At 50.7% G+C, this 26,075-nt stretch overlaps 11 protein-coding genes across 11 annotated transcripts; 4 read left to right on the plus strand and 7 right to left on the minus strand.

Moving 5' to 3' along the window:
• Window positions 1–588: 588 nt before the first annotated feature.
• On the minus strand, window positions 589–1,412 carry N7509_008562 (glutathione S-transferase family protein; the record flags this gene model as incomplete). The annotated part of the gene is made up of 3 exons (XM_056633199.1): window positions 589–962; window positions 1,024–1,229; window positions 1,282–1,412. The coding sequence occupies 3 exons, from the start codon at window positions 1,410–1,412 to the stop codon at window positions 589–591; spliced, it is 711 nt and encodes a 236-aa protein (XP_056483819.1).
• A 3,140-nt stretch (window positions 1,413–4,552) lies between these two features.
• Window positions 4,553–6,841, plus strand: N7509_008563 (sugar porter family MFS transporter; the record flags this gene model as incomplete). Its single annotated transcript, XM_056633200.1, has 8 exons — window positions 4,553–4,593; window positions 4,648–4,719; window positions 4,785–5,048; window positions 5,101–5,870; window positions 5,933–5,970; window positions 6,029–6,338; window positions 6,390–6,504; window positions 6,565–6,841. 8 exons carry the CDS (start codon window positions 4,553–4,555, stop codon window positions 6,839–6,841), a joined length of 1,887 nt encoding a protein of 628 aa, XP_056483820.1.
• Window positions 6,842–7,878: 1,037 nt separating this feature from the next.
• On the plus strand, window positions 7,879–9,759 carry N7509_008564 (uncharacterized protein; the record flags this gene model as incomplete). The annotated part of the gene is made up of 3 exons (XM_056633201.1): window positions 7,879–8,908; window positions 8,967–9,289; window positions 9,346–9,759. 3 exons carry the CDS (start codon window positions 7,879–7,881, stop codon window positions 9,757–9,759), a joined length of 1,767 nt encoding a protein of 588 aa, XP_056483821.1.
• Window positions 9,760–10,504: 745 nt separating this feature from the next.
• N7509_008565 (oligoribonuclease) lies at window positions 10,505–11,145 on the plus strand (the record flags this gene model as incomplete). Its single annotated transcript, XM_056633202.1, has 2 exons — window positions 10,505–10,552; window positions 10,630–11,145. 2 exons carry the CDS (start codon window positions 10,505–10,507, stop codon window positions 11,143–11,145), a joined length of 564 nt encoding a protein of 187 aa, XP_056483822.1.
• Window positions 11,146–11,553: 408 nt separating this feature from the next.
• pgmA (phosphoglucomutase PGM2) lies at window positions 11,554–13,350 on the plus strand (the record flags this gene model as incomplete). Its single annotated transcript, XM_056633203.1, has 3 exons — window positions 11,554–11,606; window positions 11,676–11,977; window positions 12,038–13,350. 3 exons carry the CDS (start codon window positions 11,554–11,556, stop codon window positions 13,348–13,350), a joined length of 1,668 nt encoding a protein of 555 aa, XP_056483823.1.
• Window positions 13,351–13,633: 283 nt separating this feature from the next.
• On the minus strand, window positions 13,634–15,310 carry N7509_008567 (Gfo/Idh/MocA family protein; the record flags this gene model as incomplete). The annotated part of the gene is made up of 1 exon (XM_056633204.1): window positions 13,634–15,310. One exon carries the CDS (start codon window positions 15,308–15,310, stop codon window positions 13,634–13,636), a length of 1,677 nt encoding a protein of 558 aa, XP_056483824.1.
• Window positions 15,311–15,777: 467 nt separating this feature from the next.
• Window positions 15,778–17,435, minus strand: N7509_008568 (uncharacterized protein; the record flags this gene model as incomplete). Its single annotated transcript, XM_056633205.1, has 3 exons — window positions 15,778–16,403; window positions 16,455–17,165; window positions 17,246–17,435. The coding sequence occupies 3 exons, from the start codon at window positions 17,433–17,435 to the stop codon at window positions 15,778–15,780; spliced, it is 1,527 nt and encodes a 508-aa protein (XP_056483825.1).
• A 441-nt stretch (window positions 17,436–17,876) lies between these two features.
• Window positions 17,877–19,916, minus strand: N7509_008569 (FAD binding domain protein; the record flags this gene model as incomplete). Its single annotated transcript, XM_056633206.1, has 4 exons — window positions 17,877–18,424; window positions 18,493–18,579; window positions 18,719–19,251; window positions 19,309–19,916. 4 exons carry the CDS (start codon window positions 19,914–19,916, stop codon window positions 17,877–17,879), a joined length of 1,776 nt encoding a protein of 591 aa, XP_056483826.1.
• A 688-nt stretch (window positions 19,917–20,604) lies between these two features.
• On the minus strand, window positions 20,605–22,608 carry N7509_008570 (uncharacterized protein; the record flags this gene model as incomplete). The annotated part of the gene is made up of 1 exon (XM_056633207.1): window positions 20,605–22,608. One exon carries the CDS (start codon window positions 22,606–22,608, stop codon window positions 20,605–20,607), a length of 2,004 nt encoding a protein of 667 aa, XP_056483827.1.
• A 345-nt stretch (window positions 22,609–22,953) lies between these two features.
• Window positions 22,954–23,237, minus strand: N7509_008571 (uncharacterized protein; the record flags this gene model as incomplete). Its single annotated transcript, XM_056633208.1, has 2 exons — window positions 22,954–23,105; window positions 23,186–23,237. The coding sequence occupies 2 exons, from the start codon at window positions 23,235–23,237 to the stop codon at window positions 22,954–22,956; spliced, it is 204 nt and encodes a 67-aa protein (XP_056483828.1).
• A 636-nt stretch (window positions 23,238–23,873) lies between these two features.
• On the minus strand, window positions 23,874–25,419 carry erg13 (hydroxymethylglutaryl-CoA synthase; the record flags this gene model as incomplete). Its single annotated transcript, XM_056633209.1, has 5 exons — window positions 23,874–24,181; window positions 24,211–24,325; window positions 24,378–25,084; window positions 25,168–25,270; window positions 25,360–25,419. The coding sequence occupies 5 exons, from the start codon at window positions 25,417–25,419 to the stop codon at window positions 23,874–23,876; spliced, it is 1,293 nt and encodes a 430-aa protein (XP_056483829.1).
• Window positions 25,420–26,075: the final 656 nt, after the last annotated feature.

The following is a 26,075-nucleotide window of genomic DNA, read 5'->3' on the forward strand; positions in this document are numbered from 1 at the left end:
GTGGGCAATTCAAAATCAGGGCACCCCTTAATCAAGCAAGCAGGGCATGGGCCTGCAAGTCTTGGGAACCCCGGTCGAAGCATCTGGATAAGGTCATCCAGCGATCTGATGCGAGGAACAACACCCTTCTTCTTCGGCTCCTCACACCAAAAGCTTACACCCTGGACTTTTGCTTCCTCGCATTGTTTCGAATCCACGAGCAGCTCGTGGCCACAGCTGTGTGGGCCGGTATATGAGACGAACTTGTAGGTACACATTTCAAGGTTGAATAGAACGGCTTGTGGTTTTAGTGGGCTAGACTTGGATGAGGTATAATTGTCTCTAGTTACTTATCGAGTCAGAATAAGGAAGGGGTGAGCGTCTATTATATCAAATAATTTGTCGGATCAAAGTCCTTTGTCCCATCCTCAACAAGGGAATTCTCTTGATTTCTACCCTCGGTAATGGGACACAAAGAGTTATGAGGTTCTTTCGGATAAATTAAAGCAATAAAGAGTTAATTTGTTTGGCTAGTTAAATCATATCACATTTTGTCGCTAGACACAGGGGCGCAGAAAAGATACACGGAGCACGGAACAATTCCGCACTCTAATGCTTATCGGAATTGGTCATGGCATCAATTTTTGCGCGCGCATTCTTGAAAAACTCCTGTCTCTGCTCTTCGGTTCGACCGGTCTGGGGCACATCCGCACCCTTCGTGACAGCCGCACGCTTGCCGATCTCATCGCTCCACTTCTTCAAAGCAGGGAATTCGGATAAATCGATTTCCAGTGATCCCGTTGCACTGCGAACCCAGGAGTAGTTTGCAATATCCGCAATGGTGTACTTGTCACCGGCCAGGTAGGGACTCTCTTTTAGACGGGAATCAAGGACCTCATAGAGACGCTTTGTCTCGTCGATGTACCGCTTGATGCCGTAGTCTGATCGAGCACCGGCAAAGAGGCGGAAGTGGTTTGCTTGACCTTTTGAACATTTTAGCAGCTGTAATCAATTGTTTCGATCTGGGTCATTGCGCCTGCTTACCCTGCATCGGTCCGAGGCCACCCATTTGGAACATCAGCCAGGACACCTGCTCAATGTACTCGGGTGATCCGGAAGCGTAGCTAATCTTCCGGTCGGTGTCGTACTTGTCGACCAGATAAAGCATGACCGATCCGCTTTCAAACACGCGCTGGGATCCATCCTGGATCGCAGGGATACGGCCATTGGGGTTGATCTTTAAGAACCACCTATTGGGGGATTAGCTTCGCGATGCGTATTCGGTCGGTCGCTAAAGCTCACTCTTCTTTCTGAATATTTGTGCTGATGTCAATTGGAACAGTTTTGTATGAAAGCCCAAGCTCCTCTAGGGTGATTGAGGCCTTGATGCCGTTTGGAGTGGGCCAGGAGTAGAGTGTGATGTTGGACGACATGGTGGAATATGGCGCGATTGTAGATGAGGACTGGGAGAGTCGCGAGGCAGCTTTGCATGTACTGGAAGTGAAGCTACGAGGGAGCATCACTGATATATGTAGAAGCAACTCTACACGCGCGACTAGCTGGGGGTTGAAATCCCCGCGTCCTTGGGTCAGCACTGATTCCATTTGTCAGCTCACTCGCCGTTGCGATGACAAATGATGTCAGAGTCATGACGCCGAGCTTCTCCTCAAAATTCGCGAATATCTCGTTTTGATTACCAATGCTCGGTCGGTCTTTGGTCAGTTAGTTCCGGATCAGTGGTCATATTGATTGTATAATTAGATCGTTGATGTTGAAGTGACTTCGCCGTTGTCAGCCTCCTTGACCTCCGACCGGCGTCAAGCTAGTATATGGTAGCTAAAATTCAACCCTTTGGAAGGTGACCGTATTTTGGATGTAAGATAATGTTGAAAAGGCCTCCAAATATCTAAGTTGACAACTTGAAGGCGATTTCCTAAATAATAAGCTGAAGCATTCTTGAAACCTCGGAAGGGTTCCTGCGAGTCTAGCAAGTACCGAGACAGCCAACCACATAGGAGCCAGTGCATTTATAGATTTGAATATTTCAGAAAAGAAAGACCTCCTGAATTCGGATTAACATAACTCATATCATAGCTTACGCAATAGTCCTATCAAATCCTTTCTTGTGGGAATTTTGCCCGGCTCGCGTATAGTTGAGCGTACTAGTAATTATGAAGAGGCCGACTCATCGATATTCATCTAATTGTTTCTGCCAAGCATGTGGAATTTATTACTATTATAAAAATAACAATAAATGCAAAATAAATCCCATACACGCACGAACGCCCCAAATAGACTAGGCTAGGGCAATAGGGCAATGCGGCATCGCTGGTGTAGGAATAGTCATTTGACTGTGTAACAACCTGCATCGAGACCAAGCTCTAGCTAATCTGTATCGTCTTGTCTTTTAATCTAAGCTTTAGGCTAATAGTAGGTAGATTATTTAAACGCTCAGATATTTCAGTTCACTCACCTATCGGAGAAAGCCCGCCTTTGGTAACTAAGTGATCTCCACATAGTTCAAAGCCACGCGCCCTCTTAGCGCTACGAGTTCAAGTTCCGGGAGGAAAGAGGCCCCTCGCTCGCGTCTCGCCGAGAAGTTGCCATGTCGGTGGCCGAGTACGGACTCGCGGGAGTCTGGCATGCACAGTGTGGTAATGCCTTGTCATCTTGATTCTAAGAGTGGGTGGAATCTGCTTCTATTGAGTAACGATATTACTTCGCCCGCCCCATGCATGAGACACTCTCACCTGGGCAAGAGATAGGCAATGGGGGGGGGAGGGGGCATCTATTGCATGGCTATCTACGAGTATCCGTACGGAGGAGACACCTCTCCCTGATCCATAAATATCTCGGTGCGAAGCCGAACGGCGTCGGCATCGACTTGTAAGTTCGGGCTGCTTGTCGCTCAATATTTTCCCTACCCCTACCACCCACGGACATTTTGATGCAAGGGAAGCGCAGCCCGAGCGAAAGTCTGGACAAAAGTGAAAAAGGAAGAAAAGAGTGGGCCTCAAAACCCCCCTTGGTTGTCTAGCGTCGGGCAACCAGCACCAACGGGAGAGCTTAAAAGTGTGCCTGATCGCAGGCAGTTAGGTAAGTTGGGCCGAACCTAACTCCACCTCCCCCCGGATTTTTTCCTCCGCTCTCCACTGTCACTTGAAGAGATCGATGTTCTCTACTCCGTAATTGATATAGACTCAAGTGCCATGATGCATAGGATGGAAAATCATGTTAGTTTTGATCGAGAATCCCTCGATCTGCGGTGAAGCCTCGCTCACCTGCACTTACCAGTCGATCGCCACCACATTTGACCAGCCTCCCGCAAAGTCAAGCCTTCGCCCGGCAAGGGTTGGCCGCGTTAGGCCCGATCCGGCGTAGTCAATGAACATCTTTTGGACTCAATTTGGCCATCAGCGAAATACGAGTAGTACTCCGTACTTCTGTGCAAATACATGATGCCTAGGACCCCTGGACCCGCCAATCAAAGTCTGTACCGGCCTATGTCCGAATCAATATAACCCAAATGTCTGTCTCGGCTCGCCGAAGGTGACGCCCGTGGCGTTTAGTATGTTACGTTCTCCAGGTTTGCTCAGATGACTTTTAAGTTTACTGGAATTCGAAAATCAAAGGTCTGGAAGCTACATTCCCAGTGCGGCGATAGAGGACGTGCGATTTGCGACCTCCTTCCGCAACCATTGCCACATGGACCTGGGGAAGAAGGCCACGCGATCTATGGGCCGATCACAGTGGGGTAAATCCCGCTCGGGAAATCTAGCCTGGTGGTTCAATCATCTGTTTCTCTGGGTTTTTACGAAGTACGGAGTACACATTGCACCATTGGGCGACTCCACTCCGAGGAGAGGACCGGGATGCCGCCCCTCGAAAATCTACGATAGAAAGAATCAACCACCTCAAGCGGTGATTCTACACTTGAGACGCATCTCCTCTCTGTCTAGCCTTCTGCCACTGCTCAGGGGTTGATGTATGTCTGTGTCAAGGCGTTCTGCGAAGCAGTCTGCACGACTTGGTAAGATTGATCATTGACCACCATGCACTAACTAGTGAGCAAATCCTGGGCCTCGTCTTTCTAGCGTAACATTTGGACCCCGCACTGGCAGCTGTATATCTTTCTTCCGGGAAACTGGGGGCTCCCCCATGGGCAAGTTGACCCCACGCTTCAACCCCAAGATGGGGCACGCCGTTTCAGGAAGTAGATCTGACCCGGGCTGGTCCAAGTGTGAACCCAGTTCACTTTGCCTCTTGGTCTGGCTCCAGTGGGTTTCGAGGTTTCTTGCATGACACCCAATCAAGCCATGATGCCCTTTCCAAACGGGCTAGCTGTGAAAAGAAGTCTTTCCTGTCCTATGCGCGATGTAAAAAGCATAAAATCCGGTGGTCGCCCCAGAAAATTTCACTCTCTCCCGTTGCCCGCTCTATCTTACTCTTTCTCTTTCGAAGCATTGAGTTACTTGAGGCGGCACTATACTTACCTCTGCTTCGCCTTCCTATCGCCCTCCTTCATCATCCACACTTCAGCTCTATTGGTCTAGTCGACCCGCCTATTCCCACTATGGAGAAGGATACGGTGACACAAGTTGACTCGCCAGATCGGTAGGATAGCTTTCAATATCATCAATGTCCAGGGCTAATTCAAATCAGATCTAGTGATGGTCATAGCAGTGAAGAAAAAGGCCATCATGTCGAAGAGGTGAATTTGCAAAGTAACGTTTCGGCAAAGTAAGTTCTCATGGCTATTTAAACCCATTGCGTTGTCCACTTAACAGATTTCTAATCAAAAATAGAATCAAAAACCCCCTCGCCGACCTGAGCAAGTCTCAGGTCCTCCACGATGTCGAAGAATTTGCCAATGAGTACCAGGTCACAGATATCCTACCTCTACTGAAGAAAGGCGCCTTGGTTGCGCGTGACCCCGAGGAGTTCCAATCGGTCCCAGATCTTACTGAGGCCGAAGCGACGTCATTAAGCGACGAGGTACTTCACAAATGGCGCCAGCCAAAGTCCCTCTACTTTACTATTATCCTTTGTTCCATCGGTGCCGCCGTACAGTATGCTTTTCCCTTTCTATGACAAATTGTTTGCGATACTAACCACCAACAGAGGCTGGGACCAAACTGGTTCGAACGGCGCTAATCTCTCTTTCCCCGACGCTTTTGGTATACCTGAAGATGGAAATGTGCGAAATCAATGGCTAGTTGGAATTGTCAATGCTGCTCCATACATTGCCAGTGCCTGTCTAGGCTGCTGGCTATCCGACCCCTGCAATCGCATCCTTGGCCGCCGTGGTACAATCTTCATTTCCGCTATCTTCTGCGTGATTACTCCCATTGGCTCTGGATTCGCTCAAAACTGGCCTCAGCTCTTCATTATTCGTCTACTTCTTGGTATTGGTATGGGTCTTAAGGCATCTACCATTCCAATCTTCTGCGCTGAGAATACGCCCGCTGTGATCCGTGGTGGATTGGTTATGTGCTGGCAGCTTTGGACTGCCTTCGGCATCTTCCTCGGCTTTAGTGCGAACCTCGCAGTGAAGGACACCGGTGCGCTCTCCTGGCGTTTGCAGCTGGGATCGGCATTTATCCCAGCAGTGCCCCTAGCTATTGGTGTATTCTTTTGTCCAGAATCTCCCCGCTGGTATATCCGGAAAGGGGAGATGGCCAAGGCTTATAAGTCTCTCTGCCGTCTTCGAAATACCCCTCTGCAAGCTGCTCGTGATCTTTACTACATCCATGCGCAGATTCAGATCGAGCAAAGTATAATTGGAGAGAGTAACTATGTTACTCGATTTGTCGAGCTGTTCACAATTCCTCGGGTTCGCCGAGCTACTCTGGCTTCATTCACAGTCATGATTGCGCAACAGATGTGTGGCAGTGAGTTTATCCCATATTACCCGCTGATGCTAGGCGTTTTCATTAACGTTAATCTCTCACAGTCAACATCATTGCCTTCTACAGCTCAACCGTGTTTCAAGTGAGTATAAACGTTACAATCAAGCTTCAAAGAGATAGATTATTAATAATTTTGACAGAGCGCTGGTGCCAGTGATACAGATGCACTTTTTGCCTCGTGGGGGTTCGGTCTAGTCAATTTCCTCTTCGCCTTCCCGGCAATTTGGACGATTGATACCTATGGACGCCGTGCCCTTCTTCTTTTCACCTTTCCCCAGATGGCCTGGACTTTGCTCGCTGCCGCATTCTGCTTTTATGTTCCAGGTAATGGAGGAGCTCACCTTGGTAGCATTGCTCTCTTCATTTTCTTGTTTGCTGCCTTCTACTCTCCTGGTGAAGGCCCTGTGCCGTTCACTTACTCCGCCGAGGTGTTCCCGCTATCGCATCGTGGTATGTTTTCCCCCGTTCCATATCGACATCTCTTGCTAATGTTTACCGTAGAGGTTGGAATGTCTTGGGCCGTCGCTACCTGCCTAGGATGGGCCGCCGTACTATCGATTACATTTCCCCGTATGCTGTGGGCTATGACTCCCACTGGAGCCTTTTGCTTTTATGCGTAAGTCTAGTTCTTCGAGTATGATGAGATGATTTGCAAATCGCTGACTATTTGGGTTAGTGGTTTGAATGTGACTGCGCTAGTGATGATCTTCCTTTTCGTTCCTGAGACAAAGCAGCGGACTCTCGAGGAGCTCGATTACATTTTTGCAGTCCCCACTCGAGTTCACATGAGGTATCAGGTGTGCAAGGCTTTGCCTTATTGGTTCAAACGCTATATCTTCCGTATGAACGTCGAGCTGGAGCCTCTTTATCAATTTGACAACCTGGCAACGAGTCAAAAAGTGGCGACGGAGACTCAGAAGAGTGGAACTATCTCTGAAAAGACCAGTTCCTAGATGGAAGCTTCCAAGGTTCTTTTTATCACTTCAGTTTTTATTTTTGAATTCCCAGGTTCAAGTTGTGGTGGTGGTAATTGGGATAATTTGGCTGGTGCGGGTATATACTACTAGTACCCGCTCTAAATGCTTTACTTCGGCAAACACGAATTATGAGATAACCAGTTTTTATTTTATTTTATTTTTCAACTCTGATACAGGCTGATATTTCCCCTCCATGTAAAGATACCAAATCACTGTCAGGGGCATTGTTTTGGTCATTCCCACTTCACCCCAGCGGACCCTGGGGGATCGTATCTGATCCATGGTCGGCAGAGTCAGGTGAATGTGGGTACAGTGGGGGATGACGAGGTCAACAGCAATGTCCAGGAGACTTTTCAGTGAACTTAAGCAGTTTATAATCAGGTGCAGGATCTAAGCTGGTCGAAGTTAGTAGAAAAGACTCGAGTCATAGGGCTCATCAGGTCACGCTCTCTTGTGCACGCGTGTATAAGGTGTATCACGTGGGGTTCGACATTCTCATGTTTTGGTCCACTCCCGCCCCTCTCTCTGCCCAAGCGCAACCTGCTTCTATTCTTCATGGATGTGCTGGTCTACCCGGCTCTGTGACTGCGGATGTTGCTTCAACTGTGAGATCTTTTTTCGACGTGATTGTTCGTTTGCCCCGCTATCTATCCACCCTGCCCCCCCCACACACAAAATTTCGGTCGACACCAGCCTCCGCTATACCAGCAGCAGTGGGGTCCAGACCCAGTTGGCTGCTGGTTGCTCCCAGACTAGATCGGATTATCTTGACCGCCTCTCGCGCTATAGCTAACTCTCCCTTGTCGTGGGACTCAGAAAAAAAAAGTGAAGAACCACACGCTACTCCCCCCGCCCGAGTCGGATCCCACGGCCTTACTTTCTCAGCTTCACTCCCGGTGACCACTCTCTCGTGAGCGTGGGGTGAACCCAACCTCCTTTATATCCACGCCACTGTACCATCTATCACATCTCACAACAGCAAACAGCGTCTGGTCTGCACCTGAAGCGTCGTCATGCCCTGCTTTAAAGGCCTTGCCGTGAGCATCCACACCCCTGATGGACCGATCTCAGAGTACTCGATTCAGCGGCAGTCACGAGCTTCGCGGATAGCTTGTTTCATCCCTGTTCCCCCGCCCAAAGTCCCCGACTCCTCGTCAAAGGGCAAACCTGAACAATCGACTTTCGCCATTTCAATCACCCTCCTCAACCCCAGCCAAGATGTACCTTACTCCACCCCGAAACCCACGCCCGATTGCCCCTCCCCGAAGCCGAAGGTCGTCGGAGGACTCCCGAGCCAGACCAGTGAACGCGGCCAGTACTCCGGAGCTGTCGCGCCATACCAGGCCTTGACCAATTCTCCGAACGAAACCGTCGCCGCCTATATCTATTTCGACGGGAGACAAAAGGAGGAGGTAGCCACGTTATTGCGGAGAGGAGAGGAAACTTGGGTGAATTCGCGGTGGGTCAACTCCGACGACGGCGGCATTGCCGAGCGCGAGTTCCTTTTCCGCGAAGTCGGCCTCGAACGCTGGTTGAACGGCTTGGATTTGGAAGGCAAGGATGCCGCGGCCAAAATTGAGCGCCGGCGCCAGAAGATGGAAAAGCGCCGTGCGAAGCGCCAGGCCGAAAATAGTGGCATGGATATGGAGCTCAACAGCTCGAAGCCCAAGAATATAATGCGCTACGGGAATGACGAGAAAGATCCGCTGGAGAACGTCTCGGACGATGACCTATCTTCTGATTCGGACGATGACGACCCAATCCCTGAAACCGCTGGTCAAATTAAGGTGGCACTGTTTCGAGTTCTGGCATCTGGTGAGATCAAGCGTGGAGAGTACTCTCCACAGTTTGATGCACACGATGACGACGAGGGTGAACAAGGGGGTAATAGTGGTGGTGGAGGTGATGCGGATGTAGATCATACTACAAGCTTCGCGAAACCCAAGTCTCTAGACCCGAAGACCATCAGTACACAGACAGTCACTGGGATTGATCCGACAGACAAGCCCTATGCAACCTTTACTTTCATGTATCGCGGCGAACGTGAGTGTTTTTCTACGCCTATCTCCCCAACCTTACAAATACTGATATCTGCGCTCAGGTCAATTGCAAAAGATGGGTATCAAGAAGGACCAAAAGCCGCAAGAGACGCCCAATGCGAAACGGAAGTCCCTCCAGGCCGATTTGTCTAATCTCGGGGCTCTCAAGCCTGGCGGCACTGTTGGATTCCTGAACTTCCGCGATCAGGAATCAGGGCGGAAGGGCAGTAAGGGGGGCGATGAAATGGATAGTGACGATGACGACACCGATAATCCCATTTTGAGTAAAGCCGATGACGAAGAGGGCAAGGATGATGACCGGTTCCTGTCCCCTGACGATATAAAACGCCAAGGTGAACTGGAGGAGGGCGTTCGCAAGATTCGGGTACGTTCATTTCCACCTCAAGTTACTCTCTATGTTCCGGTCTAACGTGTTTAAAGCTTAAACGCCAGCATTCAGCTGAGCCCTTCAATGGTAGCGGCGCCGAATCTACCGACACCCCGGCTTCTGGGACTACTCCTCCTGCCCCGGAGCGATCCATCACCCCTCCAAAGGCAGCCGCAAGCTCTGCGGCCCCTGAACAGCCTATTCCGACCATCAACGGACCGGATGGGTTTGTTGGCAGCCCGCTGAAGAAGCAAAGAGCTAGTGTCTCTACTGCCGATGAAAACGCCCTCCGACGCCGGATTGCCGAATCCTCCGGACGGATCAGCGAAGTCCTTGGGACCGGTACTGGGACCGGGACTGCCACCGACAGCGACTCCAAGTCTGCTCAGCAGGCGGGGTCATTCGGAGACAAGCTGAATTCCACTGCACCTGACTCATCAAAAGACGATGATGATGAAGAGCTATGAATGACATAGGGAAGGTGAAATAGGTCACTTCAACGGGCATCTCTAGGAATTTTTGTTGATAGACACTCACACTTATCTGAACAAGGGAGGTAGCGGGAGCGCTGTTCATATGCAGCTTGACTGGTCCCGTCTTCCTAGTGCGATGCTTGGGATGCGCACTTTTGTTTCATCTTTTTCCTTTGTCTTTTCGTTGATTATCAACCTTGACGCCGTTATGCCCATGATCTACACTACAGGAAGCATTCCGAACAGGAAATACATTAGCTGTGCCGCTCGGAAGCGGCTTGTTCATCAAAGGTCCAAAATCGTACTGGTAATATTGTAGAATACTTGTAGCTTGCATGGCCTTTCAATCACACTATAGGCGTATACTTAGGCCACTGGCGATATCTAGGACGAGGTCTGGTCGGGGGTGGCTCATCCCGATGCAAGTCAAGGGTCCTGGGGTCAAGTTGTAGACGGCTGTGGGGTTGGCAAAGGTCTACCCTGACTTCACTTCCTCCCTACACTATGTCCATCGGATCTGGATGATGCGCTCCCGGTGTATTCGCCTATTCTCATTGTCCAGACCGGTCATCCTGTGCAACAGAAACAACAGAAAATATTCTCTGGGCCAACACGGCAATTTTCTCCACCAGGTCAGCGATTCTGCCCGCCGCTTCTGGCTGCCCACCACCTGTCCACTCATTGATTGATACTTGGAATTCAGCCATTTCGCACATTTACTTCCAGTCCAACACACGCCATGCCACTCTCCCGTTCTTCTGATCCTCTGGTCTGGATCGACTGCGAGGTAAGCTCCATTTCTATCCGTGGCTGGAGGCTCCCATGGCTGATCTGATCTGATCTGATTACTTTTACTTTCTCTAGATGACCGGTCTCGACGCAGAGACCGACGTAATTCTCCAAATCTGCTGCTTCATCACCGACGCCCAGCTGCAGGTGCTAGAGCCAAATGGCTTTGAGGTCGTGGTACACCATCCAGACTCCACCCTCGACACGATGAATCCCTGGTGCATCGACACTCACGGCCGCACGGGCCTCACCGCTGCAGTGCGTACATCAACGACCAGTGCCAGCGCCGCCGCCGACTCGTTGCTGGCCTACATCCAGCGTCATGTCCCCACTCCCCGTACCGCATTGCTCGCTGGCAACAGTGTCCACGCTGACAAGGCCTTCCTCGTCCGAGAGCCATATGCGAAGATCATGGAGCACTTGCACTATCGCATCCTTGATGTGAGCACCATTAAGGAGGCTGCCCGGCGTTGGGGCAGTGAGGAACTCCTGAGACAGGTTCCACCCAAGCGTGAAGTGCATCTGGCCCGCGACGATATTCTTGAGAGCATTGCCGAGATGAAATTTTACCAGGAAAAGTTATTCTCATGAGGAGGAGATAAAGAGATTGAGACCCAATGCTATATACTAGTATTTCCTTACGGCAATCTGTACTCCGTTCTCCATGCATACATCTAGCTTCCTCCATCCGGAGCTCTGCCCGCGCCCGTGGGGAGAAAGAAAACTTGAAATATGTAAAAATAGAAATTCAAACAATGTCTCTCACAGGAGGCAATGCAGCTGTGCATGTAATTTAGAGGGGGACCAAAGCAAGCAGAGCTCTCCAAGGACAAAGTACTAAATATGTTGTAGGTGTAGCTGTTGGGGCGCCACTGGTGGGATGATCAACACATGACGGACAGCCCCTCCCTTCTACCTTTCACCTTTCACTTTTTACTTTTAACCCCCTGCTCTCCTCTCCTCCTCTTCTCCCCCCACCTCCTCTAAACAATTGTCACCATGTCGGTTCAGACAGCCTCTATCAAGCCTTTTACGGACCAGAAGCCGGGCACGTAAGTGTTTGCTTTACTTCCCTCAATTGTTTACCCACGTTCACCCCCCACTGATAACGTCTCCCGCAGCTCTGGTCTTCGCAAGAAGGTCAAGGTCTTCCAGCAGCCCCACTACTCCGAGTCCTTTATCACCAGTATTCTCCTGTCGATCCCCGAGGGCGTGAAGGATTCCTTCCTGGTCATTGGTGGTGATGGTCGCTTTTACAACCCTGAGGTCATCTCCAAGATCGCCCAGATCGGTGCCGCCTACGGTGTCAAGAAGCTGCTGGTCGGCCAGAATGGTATCATGAGTACCCCTGCGGCCAGCAACTTGATCCGCGTGAGAAAGGCAACTGGTGGTATTCTGTTGACCGCCAGTCACAACCCTGGTGGTGAGTAGCCCCACCTCCTTCGGTCATGGCTGTTTTTAACATATCCCCGCCACTCCACAGGCCCCGATAACGACTTTGGTATCAAGTACAACTTGGCCAACGGCGCCCCCGCTCCTGAATCCGTGACCGACAAGATCTACGAAACCTCCAAGTCCCTGACTTCCTACAACTATGTCGACGTCGGTGATGTTGACACCTCCAGCATTGGCACCAAGAGCTACGGCCCCCTCGAGGTGGAGGTTGTCCACTCGACTGCCGACTATGTGACCATGATGAAGGAGATCTTCGACTTCGACCTGATCAAGGACTTCCTCAGCTCCCACAAGGACTTCAAGGTTCTCTTCGACGGTATGCACGGTGTCACGGGTCCCTACGGTACCGACATTTTCGTCAAGGAGCTCGGATTGCCCGCCAGCAGCACCATGAACTGCGAGCCCAAGCCGGACTTTGGCGGCGGTCACCCCGACCCCAACCTGGTTTACGCTCACGAGCTCGTTGAGGCCGTCAACAAGAACGGTGTGCACTTCGGCGCTGCCAGTGATGGCGACGGTGACCGTAACATGATCTACGGAGCCAACACCTTCGTCTCCCCCGGTGACAGCTTGGCTATCATTGCCCACCATGCCAAGCTCATCCCCTGGTTCCAGAAGCAGGGCGTCTACGGCCTGGCCCGTTCCATGCCTACCTCAGGTGCCGTCGACCGTGTGGCTGAGGCCCAGGGCCTGCAGAGCTACGAGGTGCCTACCGGCTGGAAGTTCTTCTGCAACCTGTTCGACAACAAGAAGATCTCCATCTGCGGTGAGGAGAGCTTCGGCACCGGCAGCAACCACATCCGTGAGAAGGATGGTGTCTGGGCCGTCGTGGCCTGGTTGAACGTCATCGCTGGTGTTGCCAAGCAGACCCCCAACGAGACCCCCAGCATTGCCTCCATCCAGAACGACTTCTGGAAGACCTACGGCCGTACTTTCTTCACCCGCTACGACTACGAGAACGTCGACAGCGAGGGTGCCAACAAGGTCGTCGGCATTCTGGCTGACCTCGTCGCCAACCGCGATACCTTCATCGGCTCCAGCATTGAGGGACGCAAGGTCGTTGATGCTGGTAACTTCTCCTACACTGACCTTGACGGCAGTGTTTCCAAGAACCAGGGTCTTTACACCAAGTTCGACGATGGTAGCCGCATCGTTGTTCGTCTGTCCGGTACTGGCAGCAGCGGCGCCACCATCCGCCTGTATGTTGAGCGCTACGAGAGCGACAGCTCTAAGTTCGGCCTGAACGCCCAGGAATACCTGAAGGATAACGTCTCTCTTGCTCTGAACCTGCTCAAGTTCAAGGAGAATGTTGGCCGTGACGAGCCTGACGTTAAGACCTAAGTTCTCTATTCTTCCCTTTTTTTTCTTCCTTGTGACCCGCTGGATGGGCATCACGACTCCTCTTAACGAGAAGACACGACGGACGAAAACGAAAGCCACTTATGAAATACAATAAGGGATATTCCATTCTAGTAATATTATGTTCATTCCCAGCGCGTTTGGCAACTCCACGTTTCAATTTTCGAATGTAGCCAATCCCTTTCAAAAATGCATTAAATATCACAATCATGGCTTCATCGCATCATTATGGGATAGAACCTATCTCCAAAGGTAAAGACTTCCATCATGCTGTCCAAGCTTTAGCCGATGCCGCCAATTTCATTCGCCACCAGTCCTTCCACTTGACAACAGTCTCTTCTCTCCGCGCCTCTTCGGCTGCGAATACAACAGCATGGCTCATAACCGCCTCTTCCAATGTACACCCAACAAACCGGGCCTGTGCTGTCTCGACATCCAAACCATCATTCACTACTGCCTCAATTGCATTCACAAATTGCCTCGCAAGACCATAATCTCCACCTCCATGAGACTCTTTCTGGTCCGGCGGTGGCTTGGGCACATCGATGGTCGTCGTCTTCGCAGTCGCAAAATCGTAGATTGAAATCTTATTACTATCGTATTCAATCTCGCCAGAGGTTCCATAGACACGTCCCCGACGTTGGCACTGCTGTTCTGTAGGAGCGATCATATGGAACGTCGCCGTCTTCGCAAGACGCCCAGGTGCCTTGCCCTCATCGTCCCAAGCAAGCGTAACAACTTGATCATCACATACATTGTTATCAGCTTCGTAGACACAGCGTCCATACCAGGGCCGCGCCGCGATCGTGGAATCTGCATCAGCAGCAACGTCGTAATTCTCTTCCAGTCGTGAGAGCAAATGAACCTCCGCAGCTTTGGGACCATTCTCCTTAAACACATCTTCAATGTCGGGGCTAACAATATCAACCGGCCAGGCCGTATGACCCTTCGCCAGATGGCGATCATTATAAATCTTCCGCGCGCTATATTTGCAATCAGGCTCAGCGGGACAAGAAAGACAATTTGTCGCATCCTTCGCCGCGGCCGGTTTACGCGCCTTTCGGAATTGCGTCAGGGATCCGAACGAGGAGATCGAGCGCGGGAAATGTGGCTCGTAGCCCGATGCATGCGCTGTTTCCAGCGAAGGCGGCGAGCAAAGAAGCCACAGGATGAAGTCGATGTCGTGACAGGACTTTGTGAGTAGAGAGCCATCGCCGAGAGCAGTGGCTCGTCGCCAATTACCGCGAACATAGCTGTGCGAGAAATGCCACCAGCCCACTGGCTCGCAGTGTTCAAGCGAGACAATATCGCCAATTACCTGGTCTGTAAGTAGTAGTTTGCGTAGGAGAGTATTGTGCGGACTGTATCTCAATACGTGGCCGATGGAGAAGATGGTGGATGGAGATCGGGGCTTCTGCGTCTCACCCTCGGGTGGCTGGAGAGTTCGGTAGACAGTCAAGCAATCTTGCAGTGAAAGAGCGAGCGGTTTTTCACAGAGAATATGCAAGTTCAGGGGCGCAATAGCTTGAACAATCTCAACGTGTGTTTCGTCAAGAGTACAGATAAAGACCCCATCCACGCCTAGAGGACCTGTTGTACCCGAAGCTGTGGGGGCACCATGGCCATTTCCATTGCTAGATTTACTAGCCTGCTCTCGTCGGGAAATTTCCCACTTCACCCATTCACGCCAATCGGCGAATTCTTGACCCTCGCTTGAGCTGCCCTGAGTACCCCAGATATAGTTTCTTCCGAACTCGCGCCGCTTGAATGGATGGGGCTCGGCGACGGCGTGGATGGTACCTGGCGTTGCCTTTGTCACAGCGCCAGCGTAGGCATTTCCTCGAGAGCCAGCGCCAATGACGAGAAATCGTGTTGGTCTCCCAGTTTGCCCATTTGCTGATTCGCTGGGAATATCGGGAGGTGGAAGTTGAGGCTCTTTCATGATGTTGGGCTGTGATGCAGGGAGGTGGTTTTTGTCAAACCTTTTGGCGGTTTATTTCCTTCAGGTGCTGCTGTCTCCACCGAAGCTGACCTGGACCCCCTTTTATAGAGCTTGATGGGCTGCTGAAGAGCCGCGCGAGGTTGCAGTCCTTTTGGTGGGGGGGAGGTTGCATTGCGGGGAGCTGGCGGTATCAGCAGCATCGCCCGCCGTCTGATTGGCCGCACGGGCTTGTATACAAAAGTACACGCAAGTATACCCTTACAGTTTACTCTACTCGCCCCTGGCCAACGCGGAGAGCAGAGTGGCTTGCATTCAAGTTCGTATTGAAAAAGCCATAGACACACTAACTACGAATTGACCGAGATCGCAGTTGCAGGTCATCAAAGGTAATCGACTCGAAGATACAGGAACACATCGTTTGTACTATTTGAGACTATTTAAGACTACATAAATGACTCCCCCTACAATCACTTTTTCTCATCCTCGCTGCTCTTCCCGTCAATTTCCTCCACGGTGGTAGTAGGTTTGCAATCACGATCAAAGATCCTCGCCACCTCTTCAAGAGACCGACCCTTCGTCTCTCGGAAGAAGAAGTACACCATCGCCAAAAAGAAAACCAGGCATCCCACATACACAATATAGTACTTCCACTGCAGCGCCATAAATGCCACCGGATTAACATACTGGTTGAAAAAGCAGGCCGCAGCATCCGTCATCAATGTCACTGCCATGCCTTTGGCACGAAGCTGGAATGGAAGAATTTCCGCCGGGTACGCGATGAAAAGGGGGGAGTATGCGAGATCAAAACCACTGAAGAACAGGAAAAGCATCGGTACCATAGCCAGTCCTGCAGCTTTGATGTTCATCTCCATAAACAGTCCCGAGACTATAGTGGTTCCGGACAGGAACAGCAACATAATAGCCGTACCAAGCAGCCACATAAATCGTCTGCCATACTTCTCGGATGCCACAGCTCCTGTAGAAGAAAGAATCAAGTTCCATACTTGCAAGCCGGTGTTGACAGCCGCTTGGTCGGAGGCTCGCGAAATTCCAACAGAATTCAAAATAGGAGCCAGATAGTAAGAGATGATACCTGTTAGTGGTTAGCGAAGACATTCCTTGTGAATTTGTGAGAGACTCGTACCATTTCCAGCCCACTCCTGCATGAGTCCGACTAGCACACAGATGCCCAGGCGGTGGAATTCTCCTTTACTGGCAAAAAAAGAGCTCCAGTGGCTAGGAGTTGCGTTCTCTGCATGTATAGTGTTGCAAATCTGCTCGTATTCGTGCAGAACCAATTCATCATCCATGCTACCATTTGCATGGTATTTTGCCAATATCACAAAAGCTTCATCCTTTCTGCTCTTTGATATCAGCCAACGCGGGCTCTCGGGCACAATAAAGAGACCGATCAGCTGAGTAAGAGGATACATTGCTTGCAGAAGGCAAGGAATCCGCCAGGACCAGCTGCCGGACATTGACAATGTTGCAAAGGTAATACCTGCCGATGCAATTGATCCCATGCACCAGCACGCATTGTATAGAGCTGTAGCTGTTTGTCTTTGTCTTGGATGGGCAATCTCGGTTGCCAACAAGGGAGCAGCGGTTTGTGCAGTGCCCACACCTACGCCGGCCAAAACTCGCATGCCGAAAAATAGCCAGTGGCTTTTGACACCGACTTGAATCACAGATGCAATTATCACCAGGCAAGATCCAATCCCAACGCACACCTTCCGGCCAAATCTATCAGCGATATAGGATGCCGGGATAAATGAGATAAAGGCGCCCAGGGAGGTGGCGGCAATGATCAGGCCAATGATACTCGGCGTGAGGCCATGAATGATTGCACTCTTAACTATAAAATGTAGTAAGATCCTTAGCACGGTTCTTCTTGCCCCGATTTGCTTCCCCTAGATTTCACAACTTGAAGCTTACATTCAGGCAGCACCAGCAATCCATTGATCAAACTTCCATTATAGCCCGTTCCAGCAGACGACGCGAACATAAGTGCGATCCCGGTGTTGAGCTTCCGCAATCCCCGATCCTTCAACCAATTCTGATGCGTATTATTCGGAAGAACCTTCAACGCCTCAATAGGCGACTCTGACTCCTTGGTCGGCTCCATGATGGCGTTTTCTTTTTGCAAATTTCCCCGCGCGATTCGACAGCCGGCGCGCGCAGCTCGAATTATTTCGATACAAAAATTCCCTGAAGTCGCAAACCAGGCTTCACATTAAGCTTTATAGCTCCTGCAAATCTCGACCGACTATCTACCGAACAAGGGATTCTTCTCCACATTCTTTTACAATCTTTTTCGCCGGTGCAGAGACCAGCGTGGCGGGGATGAACCGGTGATTTCTCAGAGCTTCGGGAATGAAGGGAGGAATGGATGGACCGGTTTTTCCTAGGAGCTTGACGCTGATATGAGTGACACAATGAGCTTAATCGCATTGCATTACATGAGAAACTGCTGGCCGAGCTGTCCCACATCCAGATTGTGCCCAGCGATCAGCGGATCGTAACCAACCCCCGTTCCCTAGTGGAGGATAAGGAAGATAGCCCTAGTTTACTCCTCCGTGCTGTCATCACCAACCAGCGAGGCATACCGATTACCCAGCCCACAGAACCCCTCGCACTGCTCCCCAACCTCTTGCTTCTTCTCCAGAATCTCCTCCAGGCCCCAGGCGATCCGCTCCGCACCAAGTCTCGCGCCTTCGAGATTCGGAGCTCCGGGCCCTAATCGGAGCCCTGCCATTCTTCCCGTCATGAACAAAGGTACGTCTTCTCGCCACATGAGATCATCCGTCAAACAGGGCAGTCCTTCTTTAACTTCGATTGGGTATTGGGCATTCATATCACTCAGTAAGGACATTTGGCGGATATCGGCGCCTGCCCCTGTCGCAAAATAGATGTAGTCGATCGGGGGCAGCTCCGGGATCGGTGGATCGGTAACCAAGCTCCAAGTCTGCGTCTCTGCATTAAACTTATGCGAGCTAATTACCGTACGCGGATGGATCGACGCGCGGTGATGCGCGGCATGCTGCTTCACGATCCGAGTGTAGCGGGGCGTGATGCTACCACCATTTCGGGCCACCTTGATCATTTCCAGGCGCTCTATACAAATGAGGTCAGATGATTATTATCCCTTGGTGGAAGAAGGAGTTGAGTCGTTATCTTCTTACCCTCGTCAGTGTCAGCAGACCAAAATGCTGCTTTTTCCCAGTTCTTATATTTTCCCATCCAGGGTAGACTGATGTCGAAATGCTTGACTAGTTGGAATTTATGTTAGCATGTGAATATCACCGATACTAGTAGTAGTAGCACCACTACTACTACTGGTAGAAAAATCCATGGGTTGAACCTTAAATGCACGATTCAAGAATTCTCCGCGGGCACACTAATACTCACCCTTCATATCAGAACGCATCAAGAACCACACCTTGGTCACTCCCTTCCGAATAGCCATATCGACGATCTGCGCTGAGGAAAATCCACCTCCCACAACCACCACATTGGTTTGCTGTCGGCGCCGGATCTTATTCTTCACATTCGGACTTGGGAAAGTCTTAATTTCCATACTGTGGCAGCATGCCGAGGCACCTTCTTCCTCTGTCGATGGCTTCCAAGGGAGTATTTTGGATATACCCGCTCCACCGGCTCCTATCGCAAGCACTACGGCTTTGCTATAGAACTTTTGGCCGGTTGAGGAAGTAAGAGTGAATATCTTCGAGTTTGATACCGGTACATCCCCACGCTCGGGGAGGAAATCGTATGTGATCCCGGTGATCTCCTGCTTTAAGATCTGACCTTGTCCATCAAGATTATATCTGTCGATGATGGAGTTGCAGTAGTCTGTGAAGAGATCCGTAGATGGGGAGTAGTAGTCTTTGCGGTCTCTTTCGTCGATCTCGCCTCCGATGGACCTGTCAACATAAGAAACACTATATGTTAGCCACTCGATCCGATTTTCGACAAGGGTTGCTGTTTGCAAATCTCACTGCTGCTTTCCACCTTGTCTTCTCTTCTTCTTCTTATGCTTGCTCATTTCTTTCCCAACACAACCAGAAATTTCCCACAGATCACTCTCCCGCCCCACCTCTTGTGTATAGGCCAGCATACCATCCCGATCACCGGGGTCCGGATGAAAGAACATCGGACTGCGTAGCTGCTTTATTTCCAAAGTACGGAAAGCATTATTCCATCGTTGCATCCATTTATCGCCCGTGCCGTCGAGAACAAGAGTGGAATATGTCGAATCGGAGGAGGCAGTAGAAGACGAAAGCGAAGGCACAGACGATACCGAATCGATTGATCCTCGGCGTTCATTCATATTCTGATTATGTTCTCCCTGCTTAATATCGCAGGGACATTTCTTCGCTGCATTCCATTTCTCCGCCCGTACCCCATTCAACTTGCTGTGTCCCGCCTGGACAAGCTTCATCCTCCCCGTATGCTTTTTAATCCAATGATATCGCTGGTGCTCTTCATCCGTGAACATTGCCGAGGGCGTTTCTTCTTGTAAGCGGGCAGCGACGCCCAATCCACAAGGCCCAGCGCCGATGATAATGACATCGCGGATCTCGTTTTCGAAAGATGAGGCGTGCATCTTTTGGGCGTGCGGCGAGCAAGTAACAATAGGTATTAATTGACTTTTCTTGTTTTTTGGAACAAAAAGAAGATCATCACTCAAAATTAATTCAGATCTAGGAGACAATTTCTTAAATAACACGCACTGCCCTAATCCCTTCTGCAATGTCCTCATGATACGCGGCCACCGAGGTACTCTTCCCAAGGTACTTGGGATTTGATACAATCAGCAGTTCAAAATGGAAAGAAGACTTCTCCACAACGGTACATGCTGATCATATCAGCTTGTGGGGTCTTTCGGGGGTGAATGGGGACCTTAGGAGTTCCTTCCGTCCTTCACTTGTCAGTAATGACATAATGAGACTCGGAGCTTAAAAGTAGAACATGGGATGAATAAGAGATTCTAATCAGAAATTGCCTGAGTAGAAAACTTGGAGAAAAGAAAAGGTATTTGAAAAGCAAATTACATTACTATAGAAAAACACAAAGGGGGAATAACAACGCAGAAAAAACAGCCAAAATAGGACCCCCGCCTCGCAGATAAAATGTGATATAAAGGAATACTCAAGAAAAAGAAATAAATAAAACCGAAAAGTGCCAAACCAAAAGATGAGAAGAAGAAGTCAAGGAAAATCATAACACTCGTAATGCTCATCATCAACACCAAAACCCAAACGCCTATTTCAACCAACTCCATACACCGATACCTATTTATGCCATTTCTTCTTACCGTCTGCATTCCTCGATCGAGGAACACCACCACCCTCCCGACGATGCCAAGCATCCTGAGGCCAGACCCATCCACGCACGCGTTTAGCATCGCGACGCTCACCGATCTGAGGCTCGGGAATCCATTTATCTTTCGCTTCGGGCAGGATAATCTGCCGTGTCAAAGCTCCCGGTCCGCCAACGTTGAGGTGGGCAGATGGTTGGTCGGGAAGCGGTTGTGATTTTGACAGCATGAGCAGGAAGTATAATGCTAGGCTCGCTGTCATGGGCGTTGAGGAGAATCCATCATCAAACTCTGATTCTGGAGACTGCTGGCGGGAATTGATCGATGATGACGATGCATGGGAAGATGATGAGAATGATCGTGCGCTGATGGGCGTTGCTAGGGGTGGTGCTTCGCGTGTGGCTGGCTGCTGCGTAGCCGCGGTTTTGAGTGGGATTGAAGCGGCTATTTCGAGGAAGCCGAAGTATGGAATGTCGCCGCCCATATCGCAGCCTGCCCGGACGCAGACTAGTTCTATTTCGGTTATTATAAAGCCATACCGGCAGGAGTGCTCGCGCATGCATCTCTGTAAATGGGCTAGGCCGTTCAAGTACTCCACACGACGGTGGGGTGCCTCGTTGCGCATTCCCGTGTTCCAGCGGTCGAAGCTCTTAACGATACCAACAAGTCGTCCGCGGGGAAGACCGGCGCTTGTGTGGTCTGTATCATTGGTATAGTTTGCCAGAAAATGAGGATGGCCGTGGTTCTTGTGGCCGGTGTGTCTCATATCTGGTGCTGCATATAATTGGAGGTGATCTGGGCCCTGGGAGACTTTTAGGGCAGCATTAACGCGTGGCGCATATAGGTCGCGAATAAGGCTGACAAGACCGGGCTCAGACTCAGGGGCCAGGCGCGAAGGGGCCACTGCAACCGGGGGAGCAAGATTTGCCGGAATTTCCGTCTTTAAAAGCTGGGTGAGTCCGTGAATTGAATCGAATGTAGCCAGTGAAAATGATGTCCAGCTGCGGAGATTGCGAATATCCCACCAGAAATAATCGTGCATACCACGAGTTGGGACAACGCTCACATTGCGAACAAGATTGATTGCTTGAGTAGGAGAAGTTAGGTACGACATCAGGTTGGTTGAGGGCGAGATAAGTTCCTGCTGGGGACTAGGTAGAGGTTTCGGAGATTGCTGGGCTGAAGAAGTCTGCTTATAGCTGTACTGCGGTGTTGGAACCGTCAATGGATGAAGTGGGCGCACAGGGCTCCGCTGAGGTGCTTCGGACTTTGGTGGACCCTGAGGATATGACGAATACACAACAATGTTTGGTGTTACAGGAGTAACCGGTGTGCATGGAGTGCAGGGGGTCGTCTGTGACTGCATCTGCGGTACAAATTTGGGAAGTTGGCGATAAGTGGGATAGCCATAACGGCTCAGCGTAGCTTCATCGATGCTGGAAGTAGAGACAGAGCGAGAATGCCCTCCACCGGCTTTTCGCTTGCTTGAAGAGGTGATTGTCACCGGAGACGATAAGGCGGAAGAGCTTCCATGGCCAGTAGTGATAATTGGGGAGATCGGAGAAGCCAAGGGAGCTTGGTTATTGGAACCTGCCCTATTTCGTTGAACTGGGGGCCTGCTTGGATACGGGACAAATCCCGGAGGGTTTCGTGTGTTGGACAAGACTCGACGGTGGCGCAGAGGTCCACCTGCAGAGACAGGTTCGATCACCACATCTTGAGGCCGAATCTTCGGCAAGAGAGCCGGGCCATGATGATGACGAGTTGGTGATGTGGTAGGACTTGTGTTGCCAGTAATAGTAGACCAAGGCGAGGATTCACTCGAATATATAGATGAATTGGATGCGTTGCGGCTATGAGCCGAGCCGATGCATTCCTCAAGAGGAAGCTCTGGCGGTGTTGTCGGCTGGTAGCGAGCGTACTCCAGCGACATGGTTGGAGGACGACGACCCTGCTTGTTTGACATCTCGACAGCCATGTTGTTGGGATATGTCGTGATAACGAATGTAAGTCAATGGCGATGACCAATGTAAAGACCGAGTAGGCCGTTCAATATTGAAGACCGTCCACTTGAAGAAACAGAGACACGACGTAGAAGGAGAACGTTTGGATATTAAATGTTAAACGATCAGCAGGCTCAAACAAGCCAAGCATGGGAGCATATCTTAAGACCAGGGCCCACTGACGAACCCAAGGCGATCAGAATAACCTGAAACATGGAGAAGGAGTCCATAGGGACGCCAACGGAGGCTCCTATTCTTTTTTTGGGATCCTAGTCTCCGATCTAGAGGAGCTTCCACGCGATGAAACGCGAAACTGCCGACTATTGTGCCTGAAGTCGCGCGACAGGGGACACTGAAACCTCCATCAGGGACTCCGTCTGGGCATAGTGTGGTTTCAGCGGACAGTCGCGCGTTAAAGTGTTGCTATATTTTGCAACAGCTTCGATGTCATTCTTCAGATCCCTTCTTGGGACTAGCATGCTGCAAGAAGAGCGAACGCTTCTAAATTCAGCAACAATTAGGTCACATTTCCTAGGTAATTAGCGGCCTCACCTGTTGGAGGCGCATGCTCCTTGGGAAAGCGGCGTGCTTCAGGAATCGCCATGGTGGGAAATGGGCGGTTAGCTGGCAGCAGGATAAAAATAGCTCGGCGAGTACTGGGGTGCATTGGAAGCAGGGGGGAAAGGTAGTGGGGAAAGATGGAGAAGTTCATGGGGGAAATGGAAGTGTGAGGTGTGAAGGTGAAGTGTGATGTCTCTCGGCGCTTACAGAGATGTGCGTAGTTCGACTACGCGCCGGGCGATCGGCGTCACACATAGCGCCCGGTTCCTGAGACTTGGGAAATGTCCCATAATTAGCAGCTAATTATACGTTTCAGAAAAGCAAGCAAGCGATCCGAGACAAAGAGGAAGAAGAAGAAAGGACAAAAATTAAGAAGGATTTTGTGCATACACACATGTCATATCATTACTTAGTACTGTAGTAGCCAGCCTATTTCGTCACATCCATCCCAGTAAATAAGGGAGGAATTAAAAACATAGCGCAGAAGAAATGTGAGAGAAGAAAAAGAAAGGAAAAATACGCAAGGGTGAGTTTTTTTCCCCTTTCCTTGCGTGCTCTATCAGGCCGCAAAATCATCACGAAACGCTTTGGGGGAATCTTTTCTGGAACCGTCTAAAAAAAAAGGTCATGATGTCCAACGGTAAAAGAAATGGCGAAAATAAAGAATTTTTTACACCGTTTAAGCCTTAACCTCGTACTTGCGACGGAACATGTCGTCAACCTCGGTGAGGTAGTAGGTACCAGACTGCAGGGTCTCGGTCTTGCCGGAAGGCTTGAAGTTCTTCTGCAGGTGGGCGTGCTCACGCAGCTTGCACATGTCATCGTAAGCCTGGGGGTCCAGGACAGTGCGGTTCTCCAGGCGGTTCTTCAGGTCCAGGTTCTTGACGATGTGAGAAACGTCACCAACGATGTTGGCACTGAACAGGGAGCTAGCCAGGCCGGAACCGTAGCTGAAAAGACCGATGCGCTTGGGCTCGTTGGGGAGAACTCAACGTGGCTGAGCAAGCTGGCAATACCGGCGTAGACGGTAGCAGTGTACATGTTACCGCACAGAGTCGCAACCTGAAGACCGGGCTGCACACGCTCGGCGAAGCGCTTCTTGGTCAGAGCCATGAAGGTCTTCTCGACAGCCTTGTCGGTCAGAGAGGCAGTGTAGTCAATGTCACGGAGCTCAGGGGGCGACCTCGGCGAAGGCGGGGTCGGCGGGGTTGGCCAGGAAGTCGTTGTAGAGCATGCGGGCGAAAGACTTCTGGACCAGCTTGCAGGTAGGGGCGTGGTACAGGATATAGTCGAAACGGTCAATGCCGGTCTTGGACTCGGTGGCACCGTTGGTGCCGTTCTGGATGGCCTTCAGGGTCTGCTCGCGGGTGCCGTAGGCCTTGTAGCAGGCATCGACGGCCTCGGTGTAGCAGCGGAGGGAGAAGTGACCGTCAACGACGGGGTACTCGCTGGTGAGGTCGGGCTTGTAGAAGTCGTAGGCGTGGGTGATGTAGGAGGCACGCAGACCGGGCTCGAAAACAATAGGGGCGTCAGGGCCGATCAGCATGGCGACACAGCCAGCACCACCGGTAGGGCGGGCAGCACCAGCGGCGTACAGGGCAATATCACCACAGACGACAATGGCATCACGGCCGTCCCAGGCGGAGGACTCGAGCCAGTTGATGCTGTTGAAGACGGCGTTGGTACCACCGTAGCAGGCGTTGACGGTGTCAATACCCTCGATGTTGGTGTTGCCGTAGGGGGCAAACAGCTGCATCAGGACGGACTTGACAGACTTGGACTTGTCCAAGAGAGTCTCAGTGCCGACCTCGAGGCGACCAATGGACTTGGGGTCCACGTCGTACTTCTTCATCATGTTGGCGAGGGTGGTCAGGGACATTGAGTAGATGTCTGCGAGGAGAACCAGAGGTTAGCTTGATGGGTTCTTTGTGGAGTGCATCTTAAACAATTGCTAGCAGAGAAAGAAAACTCACCCTCACGGTCATCGCAGAAGCTCATCTTGGTCTGGCCGAGACCAATGGTGTACTTTCCGGCACTGACGCCATCGTGCTTCTCAAGCTCAACCTGGTCGACGCACTGTGGAAGGTGGTATGGTTAGTCTTGAACGAAAAAAACGGAGGAAACCCCAAGTGCTTGCAATTGGAATCAAAGAAAGAGGAACGAACCTGAGTGGGGAAGTAGACCTCAATGGCCTTGATACCAATGTTTTGGGGACGAGCAGCCATGGTGGGGGAGGGGTAGAAGGAATCGGAGCACGAAGTACAAAGGATAGACAAAGCGGCACAACGAAATGCAGAGAGAAAAAAAAGGGGGGAGGAGGATTGAAGATGAGGAGGAGAAGAGAGCAGAAGCGTGCCTGTTTAAAGAAAAGAAAAGGCGGGCCCTGAAGGAAAAAGGAGGTTGTTGTGTACTCGGATCTACACTGTACGATCAGTCACCGTGCACTTTTTTTTTGGCGGTGGGGGAAACTTCCTTTCAGCCGGAAATCGGAGTATACAGAGTACAGAGTACAGAGTACAGAGGACATGCATTCAATATGATCATGATGATATAGCAGTCTCTGCAGTATGTTGAGTACCACGTAGAGTGTATACCCTAGGTCTGAGTTCCTCTATTCTATAGTACTCGTACTATAGACACATATTATACTAGATCTACTGCATCTATAGTGCAGTAGACTGCAGTATACACAGTACAAGCATCTCCTCACCGCCCCGTCTGCAGTCTACAATGTACCCTCTGTACCATTCCCATTCCACTTGCCTACCCCCACCACTTAATCAAACTATAGAGTTAACTGCAAAATGCACTTGGCCATCTTATCTCGGTCCAGGTCCGTATCCACCACCTTGCAACATTTCCCTGAAACTCCTCATCATGG

This window comes from Penicillium cosmopolitanum, assembly GCF_028827165.1.
Source record: "Penicillium cosmopolitanum strain IBT 29677 chromosome Unknown utg000009l:1.0-9042332.0:1.0-9050551.0, whole genome shotgun sequence".
NCBI classification, from domain to species: domain Eukaryota; kingdom Fungi; phylum Ascomycota; class Eurotiomycetes; order Eurotiales; family Aspergillaceae; genus Penicillium; species Penicillium cosmopolitanum.